At 39.8% G+C, this 13979-nt stretch overlaps 1 protein-coding gene across 2 annotated transcripts in view; it reads right to left on the bottom strand.

Moving 5' to 3' along the window:
* mink1 (misshapen-like kinase 1) overlaps positions 1–13758 on the bottom strand; it is a 35829-nt gene extending 22071 nt beyond the window's left edge. Inside the window, exons 1-9 of one of the 2 annotated variants that reach the window (XM_084374389.1) lie at positions 12399–13758; positions 6999–7064; positions 6383–6565; positions 6183–6293; positions 6021–6111; positions 5792–5922; positions 5647–5701; positions 2571–2649; positions 32–207 (exon numbers count right to left, since the gene is read on the bottom strand). In XM_084374389.1, the coding sequence (XP_084230515.1) occupies positions 32–207; positions 2571–2649; positions 5647–5701; positions 5792–5922; positions 6021–6111; positions 6183–6293; positions 6383–6565; positions 6999–7064; positions 12399–12455 (949 nt within the window). In that variant the 5' untranslated portion in view covers positions 12456–13758. The remainder of the gene's footprint in view (positions 1–31; positions 208–2570; positions 2650–5646; positions 5702–5791; positions 5923–6020; positions 6112–6182; positions 6294–6382; positions 6566–6998; positions 7065–12398) is intronic. The other variant, XM_084374390.1, reaches the window with a different exon arrangement.
* Between the last annotated feature and the right edge of the window lie 221 nt (positions 13759–13979).

Raw genomic sequence — 13979 nt, 5'->3', positions numbered from 1 at the left:
CATAAGCTGGCTTTCAATCTCATTTGCTTACCTTTCTCTCCTCTTTTCTTGCGCGTACGGTCGATATGGTCTTTGAGCTGGATTCGGACCTGCCGCTCAGTGGGCTGATCCCTGATGAAGGAGTGCTTGAGCAGCTGCTCTGTGGATGGTCGGCTGGGATATGTCTTCACGAGACAGCCCTCTATAAAGTCAATGAATTTCTTGGACCTGGGATGAAGGGGAAGTTTAGAGGATGATAAACTAGTGAGGGAGAGTGGGAGGGTGGGGAGGCATGGAACAGTTGGCAACTGGGCTGTGATTGCCCAGAATCCTGATCCAACAACAACCAAAGAGATTCAAGTGGGACAAGGTCTGTCTTTAGCCCCTCTCACATGAGGAATGTTGTGTGTGACATTTGTATTAAATACAGTTGCTAACTAAAGCCATTAAGGTTCCCAGTTCCTTCTCACAGTCTCATGTCGAACTGAACAACATCACAACATTCTGCACCGACCCATTTTATACAGTAATGTCTTTATGGAAATTATTTGATTGACAGGGAAGCTAGGAGCTGCCAGCACACACAAGTAAACTGAGTGAACAGTACACTAACAATCTGAAGTACTTTACTCCTATCTGTTACTTTCTTCTTACTTAATTTCTCTGAAACTGGAACTAAAATGTGAGCACATCATCACCATCAAATACAATTCAATGCATTACAATAATCACGCAGGAATATCACCTGTATGAGTTCAACAATGTTCTTGCGTCCATTGCTTACTTATGTATTTGAATAATTGTTTATTGTGAGTCACACCATATTGACTAAAAGCTTCTTTAGGATTAGAATTATATAAAACATTGTGAAAGAAACAATGCATTCTGAATGCAGTGGGAGCATAAACTCTACTAAGTGGGTCCATTAACGAGTAGCAGGGAGAGTAATAGGAGCAACAACACAGGGTAGGAGAAAGAATATGACAAATTAGTTTAAATGTCTACAGCTTCTTGTCTTTCTCACAATCATATCTGTCTCCATACTGGAACAAAGCACATGACCTCTCATACTAAGTGAGGGACAGCAAACTCAGATCTCTTTCCTAATCGAGGGACAAATACAACCAAAGTAAGCCGGAGCACAGCAGCTGCTTTGAGAAGTCACACTTCTGTAATTCTGCATTGGTTCTTGTTGAAGCAGCATTCTTTCCATTCAGTCCTGCTCTCATTAAGCGTCTTTTTTTTATATGCACATAACCTGGTTATTGTTGCTCTGCAGTAACCTGTTTTCTCAAACATCAAGTAAACAGAGCAACCAAGTTACTACACTGCTTGTAAATGTGCTCTCCAGCCATGACCCGATTTTTTCCACTTTGGTATATTGCATGTTTTTGGTGGATTTAGCTAATTGATTATTGCAGAACTTGTGTTATTTCAATACAAAGAATTATATTCTTCAAATGTTTGTCTGATGCACCACATGCAATGGTTTCCATGTAAAATGATAGGGATAAACACTGGAACAGAACTTATCTACTACTGTGTGTAATGTACTGCACAGTACCAGAAAAAGAAAATTATACATTCATCATTGAATTAAAGTTCTACTTACCACATTTAGTCATATCTGCTTGTAGTCAAAACTAACAACTTAAAATGTGTACTTAATATTTTTTATTATGAAAGGAAGAAAGTCTTCTGGGAAATATCATTAATGTTTCTGCAAACCACTGATACATTCACATTTGTACTTGTTGTAGGCCAATGGACCATACTGGCATTTTTACAAAACATGCCATATCACATTGACATTACATGTGTATAACTTGAATTTCAGATCGGGAGGTGGAGGGGATGACGAGAAGGGGTTGTGTTTGTGGCAATGAAACCAGATAATTTTGACAAGAAGTTGATACATCTCCAGCAGTGTTTGTGGTGACAAAACCTCTGGAATGCTCCTTTTTCTCTCGGCCACCTTGAGGGGCGTTTTGCAGTCTGTGTTTTATTGACAGAGACTGGCATGTGGCCAGCCCGTGCTACACTGTAGGAAACGAGTGACAAAGTGAACAAGCTTGTGTTGCAGCTACATGTACTGAAGAGTACTAGGCGTACAAAGTGGTTTTAGCTTTGAACTTTAAATGTTTGCTTATCTGTATGTTGCAACAAGCTAAGGTGCAGGGCAAGACGTGCATTGATGGTTGAAGGTTTGTGGTCTGGCTCAATGTCACTGTCTGCTCTGACTATGACAGAAAGTGGACAATACTGTTGCATGCAAGATTTGATTGGCTGAATCAAAATAAGGCCTTGATGTGCATCGATGGATAATTAATGGTATTTGCTTGAATTAATGCATAACTAGGGGATGCCATCAGAAAACCAAAGTGTTTCAAATAAAAATAACTCCCACATGACGTGTGATTTGCAGAGCAGATATGTATGCTGCAGCAGACAAAAAATACATTTCAGTCACGTTGAGGGTTTGAGGCTTTGAAACACATTTAACACCATGTGAAGGAAGCCTGTGTCTAGGTTATTACACATGCAAATAAGACTTTGGGCTCAACGAGACAGCAGGTTGGTTGATAACTCACCATTTTTTCGATTTAAGTTTGGGAGGGGGATTCCTGGGAATCAGGAAGAGGGCTCTCATCGGGTGCATGTCACACAAGGCTACAGAGATAAAGAGATAGTGAGAGCTGTTAGGTATTATTAAATCCACCTACCCAAGCTTAGAGCTACAGCACTAAAAAGAAAAACAGGAACATCAAAATAAATTATATGTTAGACAGAATACGATATATACCCACACGGCAGTTTGTAATACTATCCACCATTATACATACTTTTTGTATCAAACATGCTGTTACCCAATATTTCCTGGTGCCCCAGGCTTATGTTGCATTGAATGTAAGAGCAAGGCCTGTGAGTCACTGTGTTCCCAGCGTAGGTAGCTAAACCTGACTGGTTAGCTTTACACTTTGACAGTGAATAGGCTTTTATAACGCAGTCTTTAGGCCATATGCAACGTGACTGAGAGAGCCAAAGACAAGAGGAAATTTCATTTCAGCATTTTAAAAGGGCCACATTAAAACAGAGGGCTGTTTTAATTTAGCTGTACTGATAAAGTGTGCTTCAAATAACATGCATGTTCAACATGCATGACACATAATAATAACGTTCATACAAAATTCCGATTTGTTTAGTTGGGATGAATGTTTTTTTTTCCATTTAAAAGGAATGGATCACCCACTGACAGGATGTTGGCAGTTGTGTCAACATCCTGTCACTGAAAAGGAGCAAGTACACAGAGTTACATTCTGTACTGCTGTCTCATTTAATGTTTCATTAAACACCTGAGGTGTTTTATTCTGTTTGTTTAGATTTTAGCAGTTCAATTGTACAGAGTCCAAAAGCTTTAAGTTCTTAATGTTTAAATCTGTTTTTGGGGGCTTGTTGTGCAAATTATATGTGGCTTGGTAGGAAATATGTGTCCTCATACTTTTAAGTCACATTTTCAAAACAGTGTTGCACTAACACCTTTTGCTAAATAACACAATTTGGAGAAAGCTGAAACAAAACAACTGGACAAATCTATCCAAAACACTTCCTCAAAGTTAAAATACATAAAACTTACTGTGTGCGATGTACAAACTATTTTAAAAATCAAGCAGAAACATGCTAAAAAATTTGATTAGCTGAGATTTTATGTGACATGCTGACAAGCAAGCAATGTTGATGCATAACTGTAAGGCTAATTAATACATTATTGTAACTGGTACAATGACACATCTTAATTAAATTGTGACAGATATCACATATACATTTTGCTCAGTCCTGTCTTTTTATATTCTATAGATAAACTGACATCTTCCCCAATTCTATCATGGAGGACACAAAGGAATTTTCAAAAAATGTAGGAGGTCTTGTGATCAATACAGACATTCTAAGGAATAATTTTACTACAGATAGCAATTGCAGTTGTTTATTGAAAATTGACTAATGCTATAACTATATATACTCAATAAAAAACAACCATTGGTTGTTATCATTGTCATCATGGTGATCATGGTGATCAAATAAAGAAACACAAGAGAGAGGCAACAACTAAGGTTGCACCTAATAATGATTGTAATCATTAAACTGATGAATTAACTATGTAATACTCAGCTGAAGTTATCTGACACAAATGTGGTGTCTGGACATTGCTTGTTTTGTCTGACAAAACTGTTTTCCATTGTTTTCTGTTGATCAGTGGATCAATTGATTGGCAAATGGTTTCAGCATCACCAATGGGGATAAAAAGCATGTCCAAAAACAACAAACATTGTAACTTAGCAGAAATATACTTTAGTAATGAGACTGATGGAGTGAGTAACTAACACTGCATAATTTATGATGACACATCAACACCAGCTTGACAGTTGGCCTGTATGCCTTATGTCATTCACAGCAGCATCAACATGGTGAAAAAAAGAACATTAAAATGTTTGCAAGTGTCAGTGGTACAAATTTATTCTGACTCAGAAAACCAGACTCCACTTGACCTTTAAGATTAAAGATCCCCTCTGGGAAATATAAAAATACTCGCTGCTTGGAATAATGATTTGTGTCTGTTATGTTTTTTTCCATTGCCTGAAGAATTCTTAAAAATACATCTACCCCCTCTCACTCAATGAGAAATATATAATCTAGGCAGATATATATTTGTTATTAAGTTTAACTACTAAACAAAAGGTTTTCAGTGTTTGTTAAGTGAAGGCAAAATGTTTCAACATCACTCTTGTGTAAGTTGCATATTGGACCATGATTGGCTTCCAAACCAGTTCATCATAACTGTAGGCTGATGCCTTAAACTCAGACTAACGTGAAGTTTCCTCCATCAACAGATTAATGCGAAAACAGTCTTTTAGTCTTAAACCCCGCAAATATATCATTCTACACTGTAAAGTATCAAAAAGCAAAGGTTTTGAAAGATTTAAGTGGAGGAGGAATATCAATTTGACTTTAGTGTAGTTACTGTTCAAAAAAGCACACTGTGTCCCCAACTCAACAATAAGCTGCAGGCGTCTGTAAAACTCAGACAGAGTGAAGACACATTCTGTAACAATGCAGAGCTCATAAACGTCAGCTGCATATTGCAAGTGTTTTTCTGCTACTACTTTAATCTCAAATGCAATACTTAGTAAACCAATAGGTAAAGAGTGCAAGTCGAATCTTGCTGCAGGGAGGGTTATAATATTCTTATTATAACAACCACCAGCTGGTCAAATGTAGCAGTATACCAAGCATGATAAGTCACTGATGGTGAACCACTGTTTAACATGAATTTTCTTTACCAAAGCTGAGGTAATGTATTTTGCTTCTACTCTTAAGGGAGATTTTCTGTTTCTTAGTCAGATTTGACACCGAATCCCAAGGCAGACAGACCAGAGAGAGAGATCTGTGCAATCAGCCTCCACACACCAACTGCCAGCTCACGACTACACTACCTTGATTACAGTGAGTCAGCTGTCCATCTGAAGGCACAGACAACAAGGCTGCGTATGCAAGACAAGACTCATTCATGAGGTCTTTCAGAATGAATTTTGAAACGATGAGACACGATCTGTTGCCGAGTACATAGAAATGCATGGTATAACCAAGAACAAGTAAAACAGGCGCACTTACGAGGAGCTCCCTCAGCCATCTCAATGGCTGTTATCCCCAAGGACCAGATATCACTCTGTAACACACACAAGGAACCAGGTCAGTCTGTCTTTCATATGGTCTCACAGTATAGTGCTCTCAAACACAAACACAGTGCTGCTGTTACCCTGTAGTCATAGGTGGAGTCAGGGTTCTCATCACAGGCAATAACCTCAGGTGCCATCCAGTAAGGTGTGCCGATGAAGGTGTTCCTACGCCCAACGGTTCTGTCCAACTGGGCACTCACCCCAAAATCAACTGAGTATCGACAAAGGAATCAGACGAAAGGAAAGGGTGTGAGACAGTGAGGGATAGCATGCATTTTGCAACCAAACGACACAAGACCCTCAACATACCAAGTTTGACCTCTGCATTCTCTGTTAGTAGCACGTTCTGGCCCTTGATGTCTCTGTGGATAACTTTATGGGCGTGGAGGTGAGAAAGGCCCTGCGAGACAAAAAAATGCTCAGTAAAAGGCAACCTTTGCTTCAGATTTGTTTTGACTGACAATTTCTCACCCTTAGAATCTCTCTGCAGATGTAAGCAATCCAGTCCTCCTTTAGAGAGCTGCCCTTAGTGTTTTTCACAAGGTCGGTCACTGATCCCGCCCCACAGAACTCCATCACCAGCTACATGCAGACAAACGCAAGCTTAGTGAGCACAATCAATCAGGCATATTTTTTTAAAATGATCAGACCAGGCTTAAGAGTAGACAGACCCAAAGTTGGTCATCATGTCCGGGTGGACTCTTCTTGACAAAGGCACCATAGTATGTGGCTATGTTGCGGTGGTGGCTGTATTTTTTCAGCATGTTGATTTCTGCTTTGATCTCCTCTTCTTCCTCCTCTGTAACATCCATCACCTTGATGGCCGCCAGCTGGCCTGTCTTCACATGACGGCCCTGATTCAACAACAATTTGGATCATGGTTAGAGTGGTCAGCAGTTTAAAATTAACCTGGGACCGTTTCTGAAACTCTTTGAATTTTGCCTGTTAAGTGTGGCTAATTGCTTTATCACCACATTTCACCCTTCATATATTACATTTTCTCCAACTGGAGTCTCTTATCTTTCTGACACAGCCACTTTAGACTTTTCAGTCTGACACCTGAAAAATGCACTGACGTAGCAGAGAGATAAATCCGCTGTAATCTGAGAAATTAATGCACAGAACATTTAACAAAAGAGCAGGCAGTAGGGTGGGCTTAATAGCCACACTCCAGCCCGCTCAGTTTTACAGCAATGCATCGCACAAGTGACAACTTATGTGTTTAATGCTTCAATCTCCAATAAAAATCCTACATCATCCAGATGTGACACAGGCATCAGGTCTCACCTTGTACACCTGCCCATATGTCCCATTGCCGACGACCTCGACGAGCTCAAAGATTCCTGCCGGATCCTTTGAAAGAGAGAGGAGACAGAAGAGGGTCAAATACACAAGGACATTGATGTTTTCTGCCTTGTCGTGCCACATCAACTAAATGTTTTCAAAAAATAAAATGCTGCATATAAAAACAGCATTTCATTTTTGCCTTCTTTATTGCAGATTTGGGGGTAAAATTAAATGAGACTACACTCAAAAGCACACTATATTTATTTTTGTTTTCAAGTGGGTGATGATGCTTTGTTCTTTTTTGAATCCTACACATCTACACTTCAATGCCAACCCTAAGCGGAGGTCGTATTTCATGTTGTTACACTCATGTTTCTTCAGTTAAGAGTGGTCCCTGACTACTCAAATCCTACTGAACTGCACCTGTTCTGGTAATTGCTGCAATCTGGCTTTCGTAGTGTTGGCACAGAGGCTGAATTAAAAAACATGTCTGAATTGAAAAACACTGTTGAGGACACACACACACAAAACAGGTCAACATAATTTGAGTAATTTTTCTGTCATTTAAATTTTAAGGTGGAACAGAAACATTTTAAATATTTTTATATTATTTTTATTTAATACAGTATTTAGTAAGACACACTGTTGCATTTAGAATTATTCTGTGCAACAGATGTGTACGTCCATTAGAAAAAGAGGATAGCTGCTATAAATATCTATAGACTCCCTCAAGAACACTGTCATATAAATACAAAGATAAACATCAGCCTCAGTAGAACATAAATTATACATAAAAACATATGAAAAACAAATAGCAACCGTTCCTTAGCAAATTTATATCCAATACTACAATTCTGAATTTCCATACAAATCATCTGAACTCAATCTTCCTAGCCGCCCACCTACTAACACACTCACCGCCCACCCTCAAGACAAGAAACAGACAAGCAGATACACTAAACATTGATAGTAGATTAGATATACAAAGATGAATTCAAACATTGACAGGACATCTGGCCTTTTCCAGATGTGTTCATTTGACGTGTCAATGCACTGAACACATATTACTTTAATAATGAGCAGGTTGCTTTGAAATAATTATGCAACCCCCTCCCCCAAAGACAAGGGAAAATGACAAGCAGTTCCACTTTCATGCAATTTCAATATGGCTTTAAGAAGATGTGTGGGTGGTGAGACTGCAGCTTTAGGTTTAGAATGTACAGCATGACCTATCCTGCTTTCATCTGTTTCCAATGATGGGTTTTCTGCCTTCAACAAGGAGGGGAAACATTCCTTTGAGACGAGGAAAACGTATGAGGAAAAAAGCATGTATATATTTGTGCAAAGTCTGGCAGTAAAAGTGGGAAATGACAACACTTTTGCTCATATGATGACATAAACACACTGGCCAAATTTTGAAGCATGTTATGTAGAAGGAAACAAAAGAGGGGGGACCGTGACGTCAAGTAGGAGGCAGGAGAATGATGGTATGAAGAGAATAATGTAATGATAGTGTGGGTGGCGAGGCAGGGGCGGTAGCTTCACCCACGTCCAGCGTGGAGAGTGGGATGAGAGGAATGAAGTGAGAGAAGGGGAAGGGTACAGTTATGTTACAGGAGTAACACAGCATCAGCAGTCAAACCAATCGTCGGCGATGATTGCAAAAAACGCGAGGAAGCAGTAAAACTACTGGAGGAGAAATCCACAGGCAGCCTGCTTAAATTATCAAAGTGGCAGCTCTGACACTTCTTGTGGATATCATGCTGCTGTGTTAATGTGTAAACTCAATATATTAGAGAACATCTGGGAATAATGCTATGAGCGTTCAAAAAATGTCCAACATGCCTGTCAGTTCAACGAGGTATGAACTCTAAAAGACACTGGTAATAGCCCATGGGGACGCTGACCACACAGTTCCTGCAGGGGTGTCAACTTAGCTTACAGAGGAAGTCTTTTTAAAAAAGCCTGCCATATCTGTGGTTACACAGCTGCAACAATCGTCAAAATCAAAACTCAAACACAGCATTCCCTGTACATCATCAGAGCACAATTTTCTAGTAGACCTTTCTTTCACGCCTTCATAAATAATTAAAGTATTTTACTAACAATAAAACATTTACATTTTTAAACTCTTCAAGACTGCCATAGTTGAATTATGCTACCATTATGGGCCTTGTGTCAGCAAATGGCCTACATTTCACCAATCCAAACAGTTTGATACATGACACATGATAACATTCACGATTCATCAATGTGAAATAAAGCTAACATGGAAGAAAGGTAGTTGTAGGCATTTAATATGCAATGTTTTACTGGTAATTACAGTGAGGCTTTGTAAATCTTAGTCAGAGCTTCTCTTAATATTACACCATTCACTTTTCTCACACTTATGTAAGGTAAGTTATTCCAAACATAGCAAGGATAGGCTGTTTCACTGCAATAAAACAAAATCACAAGACTACATTTCTCATGAGGTTTATTTCCAGAGGGCATGTGTCCGCTAAGCAGCATCCAAAATTCATCACACTCTCAAAGTTTCTATTTTAAAAACCGAAAATAATCATACAAGTAAGTTTCCATTTGTTGTAAATTTTCAGCAAAACTGTGAAATTCAGCAGACATTTTTATTGGACTATGGCCTTGTCACTTGTGTTTTAGTCCTAGGGAGCTTATTAGGCCTTCTGTAATCAATACAATTGTGCAGGGGGTTTGGTTTTATCCAATTCTACTGGCGTGAGAACAAAGTGTCTGCACAAATGATTTGTTGCTGCCTGTGTTCATTGGACTGTCATTATGTAATGCTGGAGTCCTTCTGCACTCTTTAGCAAACTTGAGAAATGGTGTGATTGAGCCACTTAAAGGTTCCCTGAGGAGTTTTTGTACTCTATTAGTGCTATGGAACTGTTTTTCTCTGGTTGGTCTCCATTTTGTTTATCTCATGCGCGCGCACAAGGACGCACATGCATGCACGCACATGTAGGTGACATGGTGCACAGTCCTGCAAATGGTTTCACACTATTCCACTGATCAACAGGTGGCAGTAACAGCCAAGATATGCACCAACAAAGACAGAGAAGAAGAAGACTGCTCGCTCATAAACATGGATGTAAACACTGGATTTAAATTTAGAAAATTGCCTTTGCAAATGTTTTATTAGGAGGGAAATTAATTCAACACATTTGTTAGTGCTCAATGATACATACGATGCATTTTTTTGAGTAACACTTAACACAAACATAAGTTTTGTTTGTTTACAAGAAAACTCCACAGAGCACCTTTAAATGGTCAGTTCACCCACATCACAAAGACAGTTTCACACTTATCTCTAGCAGTTGCTGGCCATGCATATTTTGGCATTGAAACTTTTGCCACCTAAATATAAAAAGGAGGTAAAAGGATTTCCTTAACTCAACAGTAATTTCACTTTGTAACAACAGCGCCTTGACTAATCAGGAGTCGCCAGTGTAGCAATGAGGACAAGATCCCCAACCTGTTTCTCAAACACAGACACAGTCAACTGTGTTCAGTGGACTGTCCAGCAAAGCCGCACGTAACATTATCGAGTATCTAACCCCAAACCACTGAAGGGGTGGGCAGTAACTACCATGTCCTCTACCAAACTGCCCTTATAGACATATTGTTAACCAATAGAAATTACATTCAAACATTACTCCAAGTTAATGTACAATACAGCAGTACATAAACTGCAATGCCATTTGACAAAAGTCACTAAAAAATGCAGTCACTTCGGCCAAAATATCCAAAACAAAACACTGTGACAGGGAGATTCCAGACTGATAATCCAATTTCCAAATTCAATCAAGTGAATGTACTTCCATTGAAGACAAGTGGGCTATATTCACAACTTGCCACTTTATACAGATGTATTATAAAGAACTGGGATTTTAAAAATTGAGGGATTCTCAGGTGAGCTCTCCTTTGAGTCAAGGTAAGAGGTAACACCAACCCAACAAACTAGGATTTGGATAAACTACCCCTGATCTCCTGTTAAGCCTCACAAATCGGTTAAAGCTACACCAAAGTGCTGCCAAGTTTCCTGATATTTTCAAAGGGTACAGGGAATTTCAATTTTCCTCTTGTATATTTCTTGGAATAGCTTGTATTTTCTGATATGTTTTTAATTTCAACAGCACAATTTCTACCTGCGATTTCCTCATTTTGGTGATGTTGTCACAATTATAAACTCAGGTTCTTAGTTCTTACATTAGACTTGGTGCCAGATGCACATTTTCAGAAACATTTTGGTCTTTTTAAATCTAGACAAGAGATTTATATAGGCTATCTAATATAAAAGTGAATGCTATGGTTATGTTTAAAAGCTGTACCTAAGAGGAAAGAGACAGGGCTGTAATCCATGCAAAAAAACAGTGACTGAATGCATAAAATATGTCTTTATAATGCTAATACGGTTCTGTCTTAAGGGAACTGACTGCTGCAAAATGTTTTATTTTTTTGACACCTGCCTTTGAGATGTAGGGATACATCAAAAGGGAGTAAAAGATCCGTGGTCGTGATTCAGAAACTCTACCCTTTTTCAACAAATGGGAATAGTGGCAAGCATGTTTGTTTTTTTTCCATCTGACTTCATTTCTTGCCAGGCAGGGCGGTTCTAATGTTAGAGGAAGGAGGTCAAAAGAGCCAGGTAGATTTTTTTAGACTGAGGCCTTCAAGGTGGACCACTGAAATCACAGGGAACGAAGTCCAGGACCTCTTTGTTCTATCCTTGACAAAGTCTGATTTGTTGTTATTATAGACATGCAGCATGAGAATGCTGCCAGTAATCCAAATCAAACTCAACTAAACCAGAAAGACCAGATCCAATTTTCCAAAGGGATAGTTACAGGATTTGTCATTCAAGTTGGGATCTGTCAGGTCCCCATATGAAAAAGCACTTCCAAAACAACAACCACATAAACAAAAGGGACAGTGTTTGTGCATTGCTATCTATAAAAATAGAAAAAACAGCCAAATCAAACAAAAAATGTTCAGCATGTTTGTGTACATAATAAAAAAATAACTAAATGGCAATCACAAAGTGTTAAGCCCTAGAGACAGGAGCAGCCATGATTTCATTCATGTATTTTGATATTAACACAAGAATCACGAAAAGTTGGTAATACTGGAGAATGTGTCTCTTTGTTAGATGGAGAAATCAGACAATATCTTTGATGGGAATCTGTGCTACTAAAACAGCACAGCTGCCTACCAGGCCAAGGGATGTTTATCCCACCTCAACTTTGTTGCGTGGGTGTGATGTGGTCGTGCTTGTATCAGAGACAAACTGACACTCTGGTTCATATGACATAACATCTACTGCGTCTGTCTGCCATAATTTTACATGAATAGAGTGCAGCACACTTATCTTGTAATAATACTCACCCTGAGAGCGGCGAGGTCTATGTCATCCAGGCTTCGTGTGGGGGCGTTTTCAGACATAGCTGGCGAAACTTGGAACGTTAGCTAACAAGTTAGCCAGTGATTTGATAAGAAGTACTTGGGCTAAGTGGCTGCTAAAACGAGCCTATACGGGCTTATCTATAGAGGAAAATATAGCAAGCGGGCAGTCCAGTATGGTGAAACTGTTGCGGAACAACACGGTAGCACTTAGATTAGCAAACACATCGCAGATAGAGCTGCCACAGACGCACCCAGCTGACTAGCTCACGTCAACTCCGGCCGAGAGCTATGTTATCCGCAGTTGTTTTACAGAAAAGCCGGCTGCAATTTGTGAGCAGAACACGTTCAACTTAAAATAAAAGATTTCAACAAACAGTTAACGTCACCGTTAGCCGGTCGTCGGTGCTGTTCTAACAGCTGGCAGGTTTTCAATGCGATGCACCTCCACTGTTGTTGAACACCTTGCTGCGTTCATTTTGACAAGACGCCGCGGCTCTGCTGCTGTACAACATCCCAGCTAATCTTATATTGATCAAAACATGCGTGTCGCGGAAAAAAAACTACCACAAACGTCTGGTGTGCCACTGAAAAAATCCTCGCTGGACTGATGTGATGTAAAATATCATTTACAGCTCAGCAACGCAGCGGTTGTTTTTGAGGAGAACGCAACGTCTGATGTGATGGCGTCCGGGTCCGTCCGCACCGCACCAGAACCGACCGTCAGGCTCTCATTACTCGCCTTTAATTAAGTCCCACCTGAATATTACTGTGGGGTAAGTGCGGAAAATGAAAATAATAGCCTCGTTTGAAATATATTTCTTTGCGACCTCAGTTGTCAAACTTGTTAACACGACTTAAATATTCCTCAATTTTGGCTCGAGCGCGCTGTAATCCGAATTCCGAGTCAGGTGCGCGTGATCGATCCAACAGTAACTGGCTAGCTAACGCAGCTAAGCTAGCATGCTAAATTGTCTTTTTCCAGAATAAACTTTCCGTCTTCATCCATTTTCTGTTGACAGTCGCGCCTAGCACTGCCAACCTTCCGGGGAAAACACAGGCAGACAGGCAGGGACTATGTTCTCTCCGGCCACCGTAATACTTGTAAACTGTGGCCCTCGACTATTTAAAGATAAACGTTGTTTTCGTAGCCCAGCGTCCAGATTTTATGAACTTGTAGTTGTAGTTCCAACACGACAGATAAGGTGCAATTTCAAACTGCAGCTAACAGCCAAACTTGTTATTTCGCCATGTTTTGCTTCCCAAGTCCTCCCTCCCACTCCCAGCCTTGTTGTAGTCTTGCGGAGTTGGTACTGACGATTGGCTGCACAGAACACTCCTCAAGTGGTTTCGCCTCTTGGAGGGCTACGGTGCTTCATATGGGACAAATTACCTGAAAAATTACAGTGGACTCAACCCACGCAACTGCCTGTCTGCTGTGAGCAGCACCGCTGAGGTCATCCTCTGACATACCTGTCCTGCACTGACCTACGTGATCAGTCAACGCACACCATAAACAAAGTTCAATCGAAATTAAAATCCGGAAGAAAAAAAATCAGTGCAATA

Source organism: Pagrus pagrus, assembly GCF_965226575.1.
Source record: "Pagrus pagrus genome assembly, chromosome: 14".
In the NCBI taxonomy this organism is placed as follows: Eukaryota; Metazoa; Chordata; class Actinopteri; order Spariformes; family Sparidae; genus Pagrus; species Pagrus pagrus.
Note: the sequence above shows the minus strand (reverse complement) of the source record. Positions and strands in the feature narration are given on the sequence as shown.